General features: G+C 44.8%; 1 protein-coding gene and 1 long non-coding RNA gene across 5 annotated transcripts in view; one reads left to right on the forward strand and one right to left on the reverse strand.

Annotated features, from left to right (window-relative positions):
• Nucleotides 1-15,191, forward strand: part of ARHGAP20 (Rho GTPase activating protein 20) — a 75,120-nt gene extending 59,929 nt beyond the window's left edge. For all 4 annotated transcript variants that reach the window (XM_084783395.1, XM_084783392.1, XM_084783393.1 and 1 more), the window contains exons 10-15: nt 1,477-1,655; nt 2,685-2,846; nt 5,760-5,869; nt 7,552-7,741; nt 8,716-8,827; nt 9,996-15,191. In XM_084783395.1, coding sequence (XP_084639521.1) covers nt 1,477-1,655; nt 2,685-2,846; nt 5,760-5,869; nt 7,552-7,741; nt 8,716-8,827; nt 9,996-11,869 — 2,627 coding nt within the window. In that variant the 3' untranslated portion in view covers nt 11,870-15,191. The remainder of the gene's footprint in view (nt 1-1,476; nt 1,656-2,684; nt 2,847-5,759; nt 5,870-7,551; nt 7,742-8,715; nt 8,828-9,995) is intronic.
• Nucleotides 1-17,464, reverse strand: part of LOC311598338 — a 49,091-nt gene that overhangs the window by 3,216 nt on the left and 28,411 nt on the right. The window contains exon 2 of the long non-coding RNA XR_014779536.1: nt 295-795. This is a non-coding gene — a long non-coding RNA (uncharacterized lncRNA). The remainder of the gene's footprint in view (nt 1-294; nt 796-17,464) is intronic.

Here is a 17,464-nt window from a genome sequence, read left to right on the forward strand (position 1 = left end):
ACTCTCTCAAGTAGGCCTTTGGACAGATAACATCTTTTTCAATGTAAAGGAAATAGGAAAGTCTCGATGGGTGTGTGAAGCTGGGGGTTAGGTGGGCTCCTGACGCCACCGCCAAGAGACCTTCACACTTCCTTGCATTTCCTACTTACGGTAGCATAAGGAAGATAAGTGTGGTTCATAGTCAAGATGCTGTTTAATAACACACTGCTCATTCATTCATCATCCCACAATGTGGCTTATTTTATATTTGGTTTGAGTATATTATTCTGAAAAAAAAAAAGCATGTTGCGTTACCTTATTGTAAAACGATATGAAGGGGTGTTTGAAATTAGCATTCCACACTGCGGACCGTGGCTTCCTTGGATCATTTCCCATCCAGTGTTGGACAGCAGAACATCATTTCCAAACAGAAACACCGTGGAGCGGACGTTAATGTCCGATTCCCTGTGCTCCCCTGAAGGCGGGCAGTGTCTGGGTGTTAAAGCTCTCCAAAGCTCAGTTCTGTTGAACATTCCTTGCGAGCTTTCTGTTTTGTTTTGAACCTGCGTCATGGGTGCTTGGCTTTGGGTATCAGCCAGAGAGATGAGCTCACCTTACCTGCAGCATTTGGGGCTCACCGTCTGCTTTTCTTCTTTGTGGGGTCCCCCTTTACCTTTCACCTGCTGTGGCTGCTGCTGTGTTGGTCCCCCTTGGTCTTCCAGCCAGGCCTACAGGTCTCTCCCCGCAGAGGTCTCCACTCCACTGGGGCCTGGTGGGTCTCACTAGTTGGCATCCATGCTGCCTTAAACACACTTCCTGAAATTACATATTGAAAAAGATACGTTGACGGTTTCACAACTGCCGAGGAGGACAAATGTAAGGCAGCAGCTTCTCTCTGTTCTCAGTCAAGTGAGACATCAGAACACAAAGCATTCTCTGTTTCTAGAAAAAAAAAAAATGACTGCTCTTCCTTCTCCTTGGTTCCCTTTCTACTGTGTCCTCCTCTCCCTCTTCCCCTCCTCTCTTTTACTCACTTTTTAACTGTAACCTAATTCACTCTTCAGGTTTTTTTATATGCCTGTCTAGTCTTTTAAATTCATAAGTATGTGTTGACGCAAAGTCCTTTCTGCCTCAAGTCGCTGTGGCTCAATGAGGAAGGAGTCTTTGTTGTAAAGTGTCAGGGGTGAAACGCGGGACTTTGTGCCAGGCAGACAGGTTCTCCACCAGCGGCCTACACCTCCGGCTAAGAAATTTAACTCTCTATCTTTTAGATTTTGCTGTCAAGACTCAAGTCAGCAGTGGGTAGGAGGAGCCAGACCCTAGATTCTTCCTTAATTTGCCAGATATCTACAATACTCTCTCCTAGCTAGCATTGCCAGTAACAAGGGGCCTCCGTGAGCATTTGTCTGAGCTCCTGTAATAAGTAAACTACAAACGGGAAACAGTAGAGGTAAGGCAGAAGGAATCACAAGTTTCCCTCCTGATCTCACGTCTCAGATTCCGGCCAAAAGACATTTAAGAGGAGGCGCTCCATCATCAACTGGGCCTTTTGGCGGGGTTCTAGCACCCACCTGGACAACCTGCCCATGTCGCCGACATCCCCCATGCCTGGACAGCTCTTTGGAGTTTCTTTACCAGATATCTGTGAGAACGACAACCTGCCGAAGCCTATCTTGGTAAGCGCCCGTTACCTGGGTCTTTAAAACTAGCGGGAAAGGCAGAGGAGAGAGGGAACATCCTGCAGGGTGGATCCTGCCCCCCAAAATGGAAAGACTACAAACACCCCCTGGCTTTAGCTAAGAATCTCTAGCCTTACTTTGAAACTTAAAGGTCAGATCTCGTCATTGCAGAGTCTTCAGGGAAATGAGTAAGAGGCGGCATTCCAGTCAACCTGTTTTGTTTTTTAACAAAGCAATAGAAGCCCACTCAACACTGTTGCCCTGAAAGCCTCATCCGATTGCTTTTTAAGCTTTTAAAAACTGGTTGGTTTATATCTCACATGTCTAAGCATCGAGGTATAGTCTCTGGGGGTTAGTTGTTTGTACAAAGAATGGGACAGAAAATAACTGCTGAGTTCCTGTTGTTATCTGATTGATAGGTAAAATAGTCACAACTTAGCAAGACTTGTCCGGTGTCCCATATCCCCCAAGCACTACACCACTGCACTGTGGAGTCTCACGCTGTGTTGTACATCCATAAACGCCACACACCGTGACACGTGTAATTATCTTGCTCACCCTCCAGTAAAGCTAGCCAGTAGTTACCATCCTCATCGTTACTTAATGGATTTAAGAGTAAAACTCAGAACCTAACCCAAATTGCATAGGAAATCAGGGATTGCCGGTTTCTACACACCGTTGTCTTCTCTACTGGGTGCAGAGGACAGACAGATAGAAAGCCAACTTGGGGAACACTTAACCTCTGTTCTCTGAAATGTTTAAGATTACGTTCTTATTAACTGTAGTCAGCAGGCTCCTTCGATAATCTCGTGATTGTACTTTCTCTTGGTCCTGTCTCCGCAGCCTCTCGTTAGAACCGCTCTAATATGTTCTAAAAATGCCATCTGAATCCTTGTAGCCACCATCCAGCTCCAGTCCTGGAGTATTTTCACCCTGGCTTCTGGCAGCTGCGGAGGGCAAGCACCCCCCCCCCCGTGCTGGTTGCGTAAAGTACCAGTTTAGTTTATTGCCTCTGCTTCCTCCTAGGATATGCTTTCCTTTCTGAACCAAAAAGGCCCCCTCACAAAAGGCATCTTCCGGCAGTCGGCCAACATGAAATCCTGCAGAGAGCTAAAGGAGAAACTGAATTCTGGAATCGAAGTCCACCTTGACTGTGAATCCATCTTTGTGATAGCATCCGTGTTGAAGGTAGGAAGAGTGGGCCCCAGCCTTTAGCTCCAGAGATGAAATCCATTCCGTTTATTTCTGTCTGCGAAGAGCCATGAGATAGTTGTAGAATCAATAAAGTGTTCCAAAAAATTTCACAAAGCAACACTGGACTTCGAAGGCTATAACGTGACACAATAGTCAGGTCATCGCCACTCTCACACGCCTGACACAAGAGCGAGCGTGAGCCAATCTATCATCCTCAGAACAGAGAGAGGACATTTTACCACAGCAAATACCTGCTTTTCTTAGCTCCTCACTCTGCGCGCCTTCCTAACTCACCATTGGAAAAGGAGTTTTATGTTTGCCACAATACAGAGAAGATTTGCTGGTGCCACTACAACTGTGTCCATTACCCTTAACTCCTCAGGCACGCTGCTCTAAAAGGGGAGCAGGGATGGCTGGGCCCTTCTACCTCTGCCACAGTCATGAAGCTTTAACCAAATTCTCTTCCTCCCATTCTTAGAAACATCCTATAATTTTAGAAAAGAAACAAGAACTGAGCTGTGAGCAGAGCTTTTGACCATAGGAATAATCTCTGCAGACCTGCCTCAGACCTCTCAAAGGGTTTGTGACGCACTGAGGCAGGGGTGGAGAAGGGCCCAGTGTCAAGTGCAAGTACATAAGCTTCAGGGTTCCCTTCTCTCACAGAAATGGCTTCTCTCTCACCTTAATTTAGGCAGGCGCAGCCCGCGTTATAGAGACATTCCCTCTGTCTGCTTCACAGTACTACGCGTCTTAAAAGTCACTACTGAATTATTGAGACTGTTCCAAAGAAGCAAGGCCTTAACCAGCAAGGCTTATAGGAATATTTTCTGTGCAAAAGCAAGCAAAAGGCAAAGATGCCCAAATGATTGAAGACTCCGGCCAAATGGGGTTCCATATAACTGAAGGCTTACTACTTACCCAGTTAGGTTTTCTATCCCATCTATTTAATTTGGTTTTAGCTTTAAAAAAATAGTCTGAAGTCATTTAAATATTCCTTTAATTTTTTTTTTATACTTAACCTGGTTTTGCCTCAATATAAGTTTAGCTCTTCAAACTGTGATTGGCCCAAACTTGCTCAGGACAGAATGGCTCTGGCTCCTCCTCCCTCAAGGGAGGCCTATGGGTCCACAGGCTCATCCCAGGTCCTGTTGGTTTGGGCTCTGGTTTTGAATGGAAGAATTTCACAGAAACTGCAGGTCTGCCACTGTAATTGTGAAAACTAGAGGCCGCTTTTGTGAGGGCGTTTCTGAGTCACAAGTGTCAAGGTGCATTTATGCTTGAAGAGTAAAAACCGAGGAAGATGGGAGCAGCCAGCTCTCCTTAAAGTAGACAGCACAACTACAGTTTTTAAATTACCTTACCATCTACTCACGCTAGGCTGGCTTCCCTTGTCCCCTATTAATATTCCATGTGGCACTTTATAGCAGTTTGGTGATAGCCTCTAACTGTGCCGACTTACACTGTACATAAGCCAAGGCGGCTATGGCCTATCCCTGCCCCAGTGGAACCCATGAGCAGTGGGAGCTCCGCATAATTACCGGATTTATCTGAACACACTACCACTGCTCCCACAATACAGGAACATCATCAGTTGTACGGTGGCATTTATACACTGCAGAGATATCACAACTTTAAAATGCCTAATGTCAGACTTCCACCTGTCTCTGTGGTGTAAACAGAGAAGGTCACCAGCCGTGTCACTAAACTAAGTTCTCCCTGCCTAACTTTGGCTGGGTAGGGACCAGTCTGCAAGCTTGCCCTGGCTCGTGCTATTCAAAAGAGACACAGACAGGTAGCTGGGAACAAAGGGCCAAAGCTCTAACAATGAGGACCAAATTCAGTTAAGCTGTTATGTAAACAAAGGCTCCAGAACACCAAGCACCTGTTGATGTTGGGTCTGTTTTTTTCTACACCCATCTCCACATGCAGCCTTGGCAGAAATGATGTAACATGGATTATACACACACACACACACACACACACACACACACACACACGAGGCACCCAGCGCTTAACCTCGTTCCCAGAACCCAGCTTTTATATGCTTTCTTCCCTCAAATACGTAAGCACCTTCCCTTCATGGAGAATACAAGAGCAAGCCAAGTAACCTTGATGTCATGGTGCACCAACACTGGAATACAGTGTTCTAAGGTCAGAGCCACTTGCTCGACGCATTCCTGTATCCCAAGTACATCCAGCAGTTGTGAACAAGTACACATAGATGGGTAGGGATGAACGAACGACCGCCACATTGCAAACCTCACTAATAACTTGGCACGTTTCCTTGAACTTGCTATTTTAAAGATGTCCTCAGAAAAGGGCAGCCCTGCCCCCCAACCTCACCCCAGCACATCAAATCGCATCAGGATTGAGTATATCCCTAGCCACCGAGGCCAGGCAAGGCAGCCCAGTTAGGGCAAAGTAATCAAAAGCAGGCAACAGAGTCATGTCAAGGACAGGACCTACTTAACTTCCTAGGGGACCCACGTGAAGATCAAGCTGCCCATTGGTTGCATATGTGTAGGCGGCCTAGGTTCAGCGCATGAATGCTCCTTGTTGGCGGTTAGGTCTCTGTGAGCCCCCATCGGCCTAGCTTAGTTGATTCTGTAGGTCTTGCAGCATTCTTGATGCCTCTGGGTCCTCCTATCCTTCCCCCCCGCTCTTCCACAGTACTCCCCAAGCTCTGCCTGTTGCTGGGCTGCAAGTCTCAGCGACTGATTTGACCAGCTGCAAGGTGGTGGGCCCTCTCAGAGAGCGGTTAAGTTAGGCTCTGTAAACAAACCTAAGAAAATGTCAGCTCACACATGACATAGTGGAGAGCGGAGAGCGGACAGGGCTCTTTTCTTCAACACATATTTTTGCATGAGAATGATTTAAATATTTGGGGTTTTCTTCTTCTTCATCTAGGATTTTCTGAGAAATATCCCAGAAAGTATTTTTTCATCAGATCTGTATGATCACTGGGTTTGTGTAATGGATCAAGGAAACGATGAAGAAAAAATAAATATAATTCAAAGGTAATCATTTAAGTAGGTCTCCCCCATCTACCCCTCTCTTCCCCTCCCCCCCCACCCCCCCCGTGTGTGTGTGTGTGTGTGTGTGTGTGTGTGTGTGTGTGTGTGTGTACGACTTGCAGAAGTCATATACTCATAATAAAGAATACAGTGTCTGAGTCAGGTGTGATGTCTCCTGCCTGTGATCCCGGCACTCAGGAGACTGAAGCAGGAGCATTACTGCCAAGTTTCATGTCAGCCTTGGCTACAGTGTGAGATTCAAAAACAGAAACCCTGCAGTATCTAAAGCAACCCAAAGAAATTCTTTGTAGAATTCACCTCATGTTCCTGAATACCTCCTACATTGGAAGAGTGTGTAGGGAAGAAGTGTGCATTAGAGAAATGCAATATTCCAGTTTGTGAAAATTTTAGATCCCAGATATCACTTACTTAGTTTAAGTGTGGAATTGTGACACTTAAGCAAAAGTCTGTTTAGTTTGTGTAAGTTGATTTATGACACTACCAGTAAGACACTCCACACAACCCACTCACCGCAGACTGCCGAGTACCCCAGCTTTTAGTCACCAAGACAGAAGTGCTGATGTGAATTTATGGATAGATCCAGAGCTGGCTTTTCTTCTGGGGCAAGGATGTTCATCAGTCAGTTGTCCTTCCTGTCAGAATTTAATTCCATGAGCAAATACCGGGTGCACTGCTGTCAGCTAGCGACTGCTCCGGATAGAAGTAACCCAACGGCTTAGCACGCTTACAGAATCAGAGGACCTGAAAGCATGCACTAGATGCTCTATCTGTCTCCTACTGAGTACACCCAAGTCATGTCTTGGCTGATTCCAGGGTCTGATCTGAAGTCACTGTCAGCCCAGTGTACTGAGGAAAGGCCTCTGCTGCCTGTGTAACAGGTGTCAGTAACTTAGTTCCTAAAGTTGCAGGTATTTATAGAAACACACAAACGGGAGAAGGGAGGGAGGGAGGGGGAGAGAGAGAGAGAGAGAGAGAGAGAGAGAGAGAGAGAGAGAGAGAGAGAGAGAGAGAGAATGAATATATGTATATGTATTCTGCATGGTAGTTAAAGTAATTTTCAGTGAATAATCATTTAAAACTTTGTCGCTTACATAAAATGAGAACTGGGGAATGCAATACAAGCTTGACTAATGCATGAGAATGGTACCAAAGACGACAGGTCAGGGGTACAACTGCCTTTGGATTCTGGGTGGGGGAAGAGCATGGCTCCCAGAACAAACCCGGGAGTCGCTGTGGCTAAGACCTGGGTTCTCACCAAGAAAGAGCACTCTTTCTTGTCTTGCCGCTGCTTGAAGTAAAGGAATACTTTAATCTTACTTTAATCTTTTGTGGCTTTGCTTGGGAATATTACCAAATGTTGCAGGAGTTGCCTGAGTTAAAACACTGTGCTACTTTTCTTGGAAGTAATAACAGGCAACACATTTTATGCATTCTTCTGCATTTTCATTGAGTTATGGGGACAAGGTGCAAAAATAATTGCCAGTGCTGACCTTCCGTGTAAGCGTCCCTTGCTGCACACGCTGCCCACCAGCTGAAACCCGTGTATATCTGCACTTGTTCCTGATTTGCGTGTTAGATTTGCATGGTTCCCCGTGCAGGTGAAGTGAGGGGTGCCTGTCTTTACGCGTATCTTAATAAAACGTCCTGCATTTTTCTGTCTTTAGGCTATTAGATCAGCTTCCCAGAGCCAATGTTGTTTTCCTAAGGTATCTGTTTGGGGTATTACACAACATTGAACAACATTCCTTGTCTAATCAGATGACTGCATTTAACTTAGCAGTGTGTATCGCTCCAAGTATTCTTTGGCCTCCTACTTCCTCCAACCCAGAACTAGAAAATGAATTTACAAAAAAGGTAATGACATTTTTTTGTCTTTATACCCTGTGTCCTCAATCCCCCATTTTGAAACATTGGAAACACAGCCTCTTCAAGAGGCAGTGTAGACTTCCTCGTGTGGGTTTATTGATCATTCCGTCCTGTTAGACTGGAGCAAGGTGATAGCAAACAGAGTGAGGGAGGCTCAGTCGTTACTTCGCTTCTCCTTCTATGGAGGCTGAACAAGTTCTTAAAAAGCACATCTTTATAAGCCAGGGCGAGCTCATTCTTCAGCACCAACGTTTGGCAGGTACGCAATCCTGAGAGCAGTTGCTTTCTACTGGTACAGTGCAGATTGAGATCCCACCCCTGTACAGCCTGGCTGTGGACCAGGGGGCTGGTGTGCCAGTTCCCTTCGCTTGCACCACTTCACAGCTGCTGAGGCAAACAACAGGTCAGTTCTCGTCCATCTCAGTGGCTTCCCAGAGCCCCTCATAGACGCTCCTCTCCCTACATGTACCTCCACTTAGGATGTGTAGTAGGGCGTCATGCCAAGACTAGTTAGAAAGGCTCTGGGTTTCCTTGCCTGTCGCTCGCCTCCCTTCTGTACCCCCAGAGGAGCTTTCTTCCAAAATTACAGCAACTTGTCCTTTTCACAAGAAATCCTTGTGTAAGTCCTAATTGCTGATATTTGATGAATTTTAATAACAAGGCATGTTTCTCCCATCTCTACACCTATGGAGAATGCTTGAAATTGCCCTGCTTTAAAAGCCGGTGATATAAAACGTGAGTGTTAGGCCAAGGCGACAGATAATTGTCCTCTGCTGACTCGGGATTCCGTTCTGTGCCCAGACAGTTGGCGCTGAAGTTGGCGGTGGGGCTTCTGTATCCTTTGGTATACTTTTCTCTGTTGCTCTGCGTTTTGTGGTTACAGCCAGGCTGTGTATATGAAGTGTGACATAATAAACACATCACATGAATAATAATACTGAAACTCTTTCCATTGGGCACAGGTCTCGCTTCTTATACAATTTCTGATTGAAAATTGCTGTAGGATATTTGGAGAAGAAATCACTTCTCTCTTGGGGGAGCTTTCAGAGAGAAGCGAGAGAGAACACACCCCAGGTACTGTGAAGAACACCTTTTGTAAGAACTAGATATTCGTCTATGACGACGCCAAGACTGGTTGTCCCAGAGCCTCTGACCTGGGTCAGTGGGGACCAGGGCTCTCAGTCCTTCCGTGGAAGGCCTGCTGATAGGTCAGTGTGATGGAGTTGAGATGTACGTGGGATGAGGCCTCAGCCTATAAGTTGTAGACTGAGGATGTGAACCCTTGTTGCAAATAAACAGAGAAACTCTACTATATATTAGAACTACTGTTGTTGACACTGGAATAAAAGGTTGAGAGGAAGTAGGGGAAGACCTGGTTTGGGGGGCTTCTTCCCCCACCCCCAAGTCTTAATTGACTCTAAGACCTCAGTATCCTAATGTACTTTGACCCAGTTTGAAACATCTAGCATCTTTGGGGTCGGGGGTGAAGGGAGGCTGTGAATTCATAGACATAGAAGCTCTGTAATACAGCTTCCTGACCACCAGTTACCATTTCACTTCAGTCCATAATTCCTCAGAATTCCATCGAGTTATACCATAACTCTAAAGAGCTTTATGAAAGGTCTTGCAGAGACTGCTGTGTATTTTTTATAACTTAACTATGCAGCATGCCCATGTTAGAAGACAGACTCTTACCCAAAATCTAGATGAGCCTGGCTCTACTTCATTCGCTTTTCATTATTTCTCTGTTTTATGACTTTGCTTTGAGAAAAATCTCACCTTAAGAAAAAGTCACTTTGTTCGAAACTGAGATGAATTATAAGCATTCATACCCCCAGAAGACTTTTTGTCTTCAGTACTTAGCATTCGAAATAATGAAGAGATTCAGGTAGACAAGATGGCTTAGTAGGTAAAGGTGCTAACCCCCCACCACCTTCATCAGTCCTGACAACCTAAAACAACCTAAGTCTGTTTTTTCCTTTTGTTGGGGCCCAGCATGTTGGAAGGAAATAACCAATTCCAGCAAATTGCCCTCTGACGACCTCATGCATGCATTGTCCTACCTGTGCTGCCAATGCCCTCTACACACAGTTTTAATTTTTTTTTAAAGAGTATTTCCTTCTTGAAGGTAGAGATTTGAACTCTGTGCATGAAAATAACAGAGATGGCACGGTTTGCTTTAAAAAGCAGCGCAAACTGGATGCGTAAGAATGTTCGTTATGGTTTCCTTCTCTGTCCACAGATATATCTTGCTTCCAAATGAACGACTCTTCCTACGACAGCCTGGAGAATGAACTCAACGAAGACGCGGACGCCCCGTGCAGCGACCTGGTGAAGAGGCTTGGCCAGGGGAGCAGGAGCATGGACTCCGTGTTAACCCTCAGCGACTGCGACCTCGAACAGCCCGAGGTGGAGGGCCTCCTCACTCTGAGCGACTTTGACTTAGATCAGGCCAAAGATGAACACATTCAAATGAAACCGCCTCTGGAGTCCAAGCCAGGGACCGCTTTCGTAACCTACCGGAAGGCTTCACTCGGGGAGCAGAGCACTAGGACCCCCGCTGGCCAGGGGACACCCAGCTGCCTGCCTGCAGCTGCAGCCCACTTCCCGAAAGTCCTGCTGCGGCAGCGGCACCGGCGCTGCTCGGAGCCCAGCATCGACTATTTAGACACAAAGCTTTCCTATCTCCGGGAGTTTTATCAGAAGAGGCTTCGCAAGTCCAGCTGCGATGCTGTGCTCTCTAGAAAGGATGAAGATTACCTGAAGCGGACCCAGCCCCTAGAAAAAGGGGGGAAGACGTGTCTTAAACAGAGTTCAGTTGCAGGCGGCGCTGACATCAGCAAGAGAAACACTGCTAATGAAAACAGTAAGAGAAGCCCATCTGGCCATGAAGGAAATCAAGTGACACCTTTCACTAAGTCCAAGCCAGTGGCCATTTCTGTGGCATCTTACAGGCACGGGTCCTCCCAGGATCATCCCAGGAAGCAACCCTTTGGTGCAGATATGAGCAGGTTTTCGCCACCACACACAGCGGACGCCCGGAAGAGCTCACGAGTACATCGGCGCTGCTCAGAACCCAGCATAGACGACCACAGCTACAAGCTGTCCTATCTCAGGGGGATCTACTCGAAGAAACAGGATAAAACTTGCGGCGAGGCTGGCCTCCCGCATGGGGAAGAGGATTATCTCCAAAGGCATAAGTCTTTGCAAATCGAGGGGCAGAAACTCATTAATCAGAGTTTGGTCATGGGGATCGAGGTGGGCAAGAGCAGCGGCACACAGCAAAGCGCCGAGAAGGTTTTGCCCCCGAGACTAAACCTTTGCCCAAGGGCCAGCTACTCAAGCCTGTCCTCCCCAGGCACATCGCCATCCGGCTCTTCCGTCAGCTCCCAGGACAGTGCTTTTTCTCAGATCTCCGAACACTCTGTGTTTACACCCACCGAAACCTCCTTTCCGGTAGATTGCACTTTTCAGGCCCAGAGAAAGCAGGAAGAGCTCTCTTCAGACTTTCACAGCCCCGGCCTCATGTCTGGAATGCCTGGTCCCTCCGCGGGACAAGCCAGCAGCCACCCAGCTTTTTTAAGAAAGGGTACCGAACAGTACCCGTCACAGGTGCATCCTGTCACCCTTCATCCCAGCGCGTGGCTGAGAAGTGGTTTGGTCACTTTAAAAAACTGGTCCCTCAAAAAGAAAACAAAAGCAGCCAGACCGGAAGACAGGAAAAGCTGTTCGCTCAAAGAACCTCTGGAGTTACCTCCACATGCTTCTGGTGCTGCAGAGGCTGGCCTCCAGGAGAGTCAGGGTGTCATACACCTACAGATGGATGAAGGGCCTGGGGCGCTGCAGACAGCCCACGGGTGCAGCTCTTACGCCTGTCGGGACTCGGAGCAACACTCCAGCAGCTCTCCCTTCCACCTGGTGGAAAGCAGACTCAAGCTCTGTATGAAGCCGCACCAGGGAGAAGAGAGTGGAGGGCATTACCGGTCTCCTCACCCTTGGGATGGAGCCTCACCGAGACTTGGGACTGGGGAGGATGTGGCCAGCCCAGATGCAGAGCCCACCACAGTTTGTGACGATGGGGACAGACCTTTAACCAAAGACAGTTACCTGCAATAATAATCCGGTATCAAAATAATCCTGATGTCTTTAAGAACAGGAACCGGGCTGATAAAAACAAAGGCAGGAGCTAGTGTGACCCCCTTTTATGAGACACCTGGGGTAGGTAGCGCAAGGACAGTCACTGCCAATATGGCTGTTTTTAATCGACGTTTCAGGCTCTAAAGTTTTTAAAAGGCTTTTCCTATCAAAGCATGGGTTGGTCTTTTCTGAGACTTAGGATACAGACAGAAGGGTAGAGGAAATGTCCTGGGTAGAACAAGCCTGCTTGTGTCAGCAGCCTTGGGTTCAGTGACTTGTCAGTAAAGAGAAGCCGTCTCTATGCTGTGGAGTAAGTAGGCAAGAAAGGGGACCACTGAGTCCTTCAGAAAAACATGTGCATTCACTAAGGAAATCATGTAAAAACCTGTCCCTGAATCCAAGTCAGTGGCCATTTTTGTGGCTTTTCCCAGGCACACGTCACAGGGTCACTGTAAGGACCAGCTCGTTGATAACGGCAGAGTAAAGTAGTGACTGAAGAGCTCTGGCAGTCATGACAACACAGCTCATAGTTGGCTGGCTTGGTTGATTGGCTTCTTTCTTTTAGGGGTGAGGTTCATTCATTCATCTTTCAGAAATAGGGAGATAAGGACAAAGAAGGAAATGTTTGTGCTCATGTTGGTGTCCTTCCCACGGTGCCTGTGCTAAAAGCATGTTCGGGGAATGTAAGTTATCTCTATTTAGAAAGGAGCCTGCTGACAGCATTTTGTTCCAGTGATGTAGAAAAAAAAAAAGACAGCCATACTAAGAACTAGAGAATTCTTTTAAAAATCAGTGTTCCCTAGCTGGCAAATCTCAGGGGCAAGGCTTCAGAGAAACAAGAGGTGCCATGCTTTGTGCCAGGTTGGTAGCCACATCCATGCAACTGAGAAAGGCCTCTTACTGTCTGATATCAGTAAGAAAACACTGTGTGTAGAGATGTATCCAGATCATAAGATGTCACAGAAAAGAAGGCCGCGGGCTTAGACTTAGTGGCAGGTTACCACGTGAAACGTTTCTCATTTTGAAAGATGGGAGCTTTCTGCAACACTACTCCGTTCTTGGTCCCACAAGTATTATTTATCAATATGGCACCCCTGTGGAGATGGTTCTCTGCAGCCCTGCCTGTTAGATGACGGTCGGCCAAGAGAAGAGAAAGAACGAGTGTTAATTATCCAGCCCACAGACCGTTAGGGATTGACTAGAACTCACAAGAAAGTTGCTGTTGGGTTATCTCTGATGGTCACTACACCTTTGGATTTTTTGGCATCGAGTTCTCCATCTTTTCCAAACTTTTTTTTTTTTTTAGTTTACAAATATTAAAGTTTAGACCCCAGTAATTTTTCACGGACACTTCTCTCCAAGGCTGCGACCAGTATGCCTTCTGTCCTAGGAGTAAGCCCTTGGCAGCCAGAGTGAAATGGAGGGATGCACCCTGAAATAGCTAAGCATCATCCTTCAAGGTACTCGCCTGTTAGAAGTTAACTAGAGTCTAGGCAATTTCTTGAATCCACTGTAAGAAAGGACTTTTCACTCAAACTAGCTTATCCCAGATTACTTTTCCTACCAGTCACCAGGAAACCCATGGCAGATGTTGTCCCCTTCGCCTAAACATCATATTGTCGGTTACAGGATATGGACTTAGCTCAGTGTTAACTACAGATGTGCCACCTACCTCTCTTGGGCATAGCCCTGTTTCCCCTAATCATAATTAACTTTAGAACTCTGTGTCCGATGAGCTCCTTCGTGACACTGGCATTCTCAGTCAGATGTAACCAGCCACTCCCATATGAAGACGCCTAAGTATCCACATGTATCCTTTGTGCTATTAGTATATAAAGTTAGCAGGACGGACCCTTCCCTTTGGGGCATACTACTGTCAGAACGGCAAGATGTCAAGGAAGATCTTATGGCTTAGAATGTCCTCTCTGGAAGAAATGCCTCCTAAACAAGCATTCTGGCTTTCTTTTTCCTTTAATAATGGCCAGTAGAAAATTGTCCACCCAGTTTGAAGCATAGAAAAAAAAAGTAGTTGGTAAGGTTCTCCAACCATTCCGACTCTGTTCCCTTAGATACTCCCGTTAAACCTAATGTGAATAGTCCGTTAATATTGCTGTAAAATATTGTATGATTGGAAGACAGACATGTCACTTTATTAGACTCCATCAATCTATAATATATTAGACTGATTCTTTATCTCAAATGCTATGAGTTTGTATAATATATCTTGACAAATTTTATTACTGTGTTATGTAACAAATGTGTATTTTTGTACCTTGCAGAAACTGCTGCTAACTTTTAAATTGTTTGGTTTTCAAGGCACTGATAATGGACATGTACAAAGTCCACACTGTCTGTTAAATAAAATGTCATCCTGCGGTAACGGTCCCACCGAGAAATACCGACTTCAGAGAGTTCTTTTGCTCACCAAGCCTGAGCTCCCTTTGAGTTGAACATTTCATACATAATGATTTGTGGCCTTAAGTTTTTACTCATAATTTTTCTAGGGGTAAAAAGTGAAATTGTTTTTCCTTTTTATATTTTTAAATCTTGTTTACCAAACAAGTTATTGTTTTATACATAACAATGCCCATTTTGTCCAGAAACTGTTTTTTTTTTTTTTCATTGTATTTCTGGAGTGATGTGGACTAGTTTGTCCATATTACCAAAAGAAGTATCAGCTCAATTTGATGATGTGTATGAGATTTTCTTTCATGTTTAGGCCATTCTGGCGAGAGAACCCAGTTGACTTTACACCACACCAGGAGATCTGTGCTTTGGAGGTAATTTGTGAAAGCATGACAGTTTCTTATGACTACTATATCTCTGACTTCTTGGGGTTTATTGAGTGGTCTCTGTATAAATTAACCACTGTTTCAAAGGGATTCAGAACCTAGAAAAAGGATGTGCCCCAGCCAGGTAGGAAGGACAAATCCACCTTCACAAATGTTATTAATTGTATTTCTGCAATGTACGTGTACACACACACACACACACACACACACACACACACACACACACACACACGGGGAGAGAGAGAGAGAGAGAGAGAGAGAGAGAGAGAGAGAGAGAGAGAGAGAGAGAGAGACAGAATTCTACCCAAATTTTAAAGAGACAGAGAAATTTACTTTTAATGAGGACTCAATCAAATGTTAATAGTTATCTTCCTCATAGTCTACTTTGCATGTCATAACACTGAATCAGACGGTTCTAATATGTCAACCCAACAATAAGCTTTTTCTGTTTTTTTTAAATTACTCTCAGTAAGTTTTATACTGTGAATAATAAATTTGGGTAAAGCATTTGCTTCAGTTTCTTTCATTTTGGTTGTAAGGTCTTCTCATAAGCAAATAAGCAAATCTCATGGTGTGTACTGCCTGCCCTGAGTCCTGCTCTATTTCTGAGCTATCTTCATGTTGCATTATTTCCTTTTTTCTTCTTAAATACAGAAAACCCCTTGAGTTTCATCTCTGTACAATGTGAATTGATTTGTTCTGGTAGAATGGCAGAAGGCTCTGAGGTATAATTTGCAGACTTCGGTTTTGAAATCTCAGCTTACACACACTTACTATTGGCTTATAATATTGTTCTTTGAATTCCTATTGGACATCATCAGGGAACATAAATATATCTAGATTATTTTAAAGTATTTTCATTTGTCAAAGTAAAAAGTAGTGTCTAGATTTTTTACCTCACATAGCAATATAAGGTGCAGGCTTGTGGAAATTAGATTTAAATACTACTTGTTTTATCTGTGTTTTAGATTAGAGATTATCTTTGCAGCCTCTTGTATAAGAACTGAATAAATTGGCTGAAAACCTTCTGCAATAGTCTTTTACTCAGAGAAAATAAAAGGGTACCACAACAACTTACTCCTTCTCCATCAGATCAAAGGGACTGGGATTATTGCTGCCTAGAATTTTCAAGTGTAAAGGAAATATTTTATATCTTTACCTCCAAATGGAGTAATTGAGCACAGAATACCAAAACACATGAGTTCTTGGAAGGTTCCTGTTAGATGGCGCCCCACGTGTGATAGTCAAGCTCTGGGTGAGTTAACTCAAGAAACAGAATCACAAAGATCACAAAGAGCAAGGCTTCAGGAAGATCTTCAGTTAGAAACCATCTCTATGAGATTAGTGTAAAAGAGCTGGGGTTTAAAAGAAAAAATGTAGAGTCTGTCCCTATTAGAGAAAACTTTAACAAAAAAGAGACCAGACTTAATGGGACTTTTCTCCGTGAAAAAGCAGCCAAGCCCACAGCACACTTTTTACACCAGGCCAGATTCAGCAGTAGCTACCAAGGGGGAGGGGGTGCTCTACCTGTTCCACACACAGAGGTGAGGTTAGAAAGCAACCTAAAGAGAGTCACCCTGAGTGTGCAGATGCAACTAGGGCTGTGTAAATGCAGAATGTGGAGAAAGCCAGACTAGAATGGACTACAGAGATGAAGGCAGAATATGGTAAAGAAGTCAGAGACTCACCATAGGCACCCTGAAGTCATTCTCGGGGGAACTATTCTCACCATGCCTTGGCTGACTCCACAAGGAGGTTAGAAGTGTTCTAAGATGGGAGCAATCTCCTGGTAGGCATGCTTTATAATGGGATAATGCAATATATTCAATGAGTTTATAGCAGAAAATTTCACCAACCTAGACAGAAAACATTCAAACATAGGGGCTTTTTAGAATCCCATCTAGACATAACCAGAGAACCACTCCCTAGAGTAAGCTACAGTCAACATGGCAAAACCAACAAGTGAAGACTATTTAGTGCCATAAGAGGAAAAAATCTTATGTTTACTATGAAAGTATGTTTTTAATGATAAAAATCAAGAAAAGTGATGTATTTCAAACCCTAAAAGTATCTGCCAACCATTGGTATACCCAGCAAAATCATCTAAAATTACTAGAGAAATAACATCTCATGATAAGAACAAAGTCGGGCAACTCAGTTCAAGCCAGTACTGGAGAAAATACTTAAAGGAAACTATACACAGAAGTGTTTGTCTTCCAGAGTACAAAAAGGAGTAATATTTCATGACAATCATAGATGAGCACAGGAGAGCTAGGAAGAAATGCATCAAGTCCAACAGAGTAGACCAGCAAGTCTCCAATTCATCCCTCTCTAAAGCAACAAACATAGGAAATAGCAAACTCTTAATAATGGTATTAAATGCAAATAGTCTCAACTCAACATTTAAAAGGCACAGACTACCTGGATTCAGACACACACTCCAGCTGTCCTGGGGGCAAAACACCACCAGAGGTGAAGAGTCAAAATATGAAAACCAACTGGCCAAGCACATGGGAGACAAAAAACAAACGTGCATAGCTGTTCTCAAATATAATAAAGTAGACTTCAAACCAAACCTACTTAGAAGAAAGATCAACATCTCTTAAGGATAAGAGTTCATCCTGAGTGCCAAGCACGGTGATGCACACCTGTAATCTCAGCACTTGGTGAGGCAGAGGCAGAAGGATTTGTGAGTTTGAGGCCAGCCTGGTCTACATAGTGAGTCCAGGCTAACCAAGGCTACACTGAGAAACCCTGTCTCCAAAAATCAAGAAAAGCCTCA

Source organism: Acomys minous (assembly GCF_964271855.1).
Source record: "Acomys minous genome assembly, chromosome: 5".
Taxonomy (NCBI): Eukaryota; Metazoa; Chordata; class Mammalia; order Rodentia; family Muridae; genus Acomys; species Acomys minous.